We start from the raw sequence: 852 nt of genomic DNA on the forward strand, positions 1-852 counted from the left end.
CCCTGACCTTTTAGGCCGAAAGTGTAAATGTTTACAGCACGTTTTAAGTGCTTATAATTAAATAAAGTCTCTACATTTAAGTTTTCCAATGTATTTTTCACACCAAAACGATTAAGAAACATTTTTCACCAAAATGATTAAGAAACATTTTAACTATAAATAACAGTCTGAGAGATTTCTTTAGAGAGCATTAACTTTACAAAAACAATTCTAGACATTTTTAGGATTGCTCTAGAGTTTTCTGTGTTAAGAGAGGATGAGAAACTTTCATTACTCTTTCAATAAAGACTTATCCCCAGAAATTTTACCTACTAAAATAAAATTCCCTGACTTTTCCCTGACCTTTTTGGCCCATTTTCAAATTCCCTGACTTTTCCAGGTTTTCCAGGTTCTCCCTGACCCGTGGCAACCCTGATTTATCATTGGGTTTGGAGTGGTGCATTTGTCGGTCGTAGTTTCATCGGTAGTTTGTTGAACAGCATCAATCCCCAATCTTTCAGCTAGAATTTCTGCGTCTGCTGGTCCATTTATTTCAGCTGTTTCACTTGCATGCAAAGTTGGAGATTGTGAGAGCTGATTCCTTTTTTTCAGTCTTTCCAATCTCCCGTTAGCCTTGAACTTTTGTTGATCATGTTTCCTTAACGGGAGTTTTTTGGAAGGAACAGCCAAGGGTCTAAGTCTGGGAGGGTAACTTAACTTATCTACAATAATAACTCTAATTATAATTGGTTTTAAATTAATATTATACGCTTAAAACATACCTGAATGTTCATATTTCGGTTGAGGGCGGTAATAATCTTCTTTAAAATGAAGGGAGCAGACAACCATGGACTTGGTGTGTGGTTTATCCAT

General features: G+C 35.9%; 1 protein-coding gene across 1 annotated transcript; it reads right to left on the reverse strand.

Annotated features, from left to right (window-relative positions):
* Window positions 1-357: 357 nt before the first annotated feature.
* LOC149656809 (uncharacterized) lies at window positions 358-852 on the reverse strand. Its single transcript, XM_089844640.1, has 2 exons — window positions 762-852; window positions 358-701 (listed from the first exon to the last, which is right to left on the reverse strand). The coding sequence occupies exons 1-2, from the start codon at window positions 850-852 to the stop codon at window positions 358-360; spliced, it is 435 nt and encodes a 144-aa protein (XP_089700766.1).

Source organism: Phalangium opilio, unplaced genomic scaffold (genome assembly GCF_054372755.1).
Source record: "Phalangium opilio isolate 3A_F unplaced genomic scaffold, DU_Popi_V2 ptg000077l_1, whole genome shotgun sequence".
In the NCBI taxonomy this organism is placed as follows: Eukaryota; Metazoa; Arthropoda; class Arachnida; order Opiliones; family Phalangiidae; genus Phalangium; species Phalangium opilio.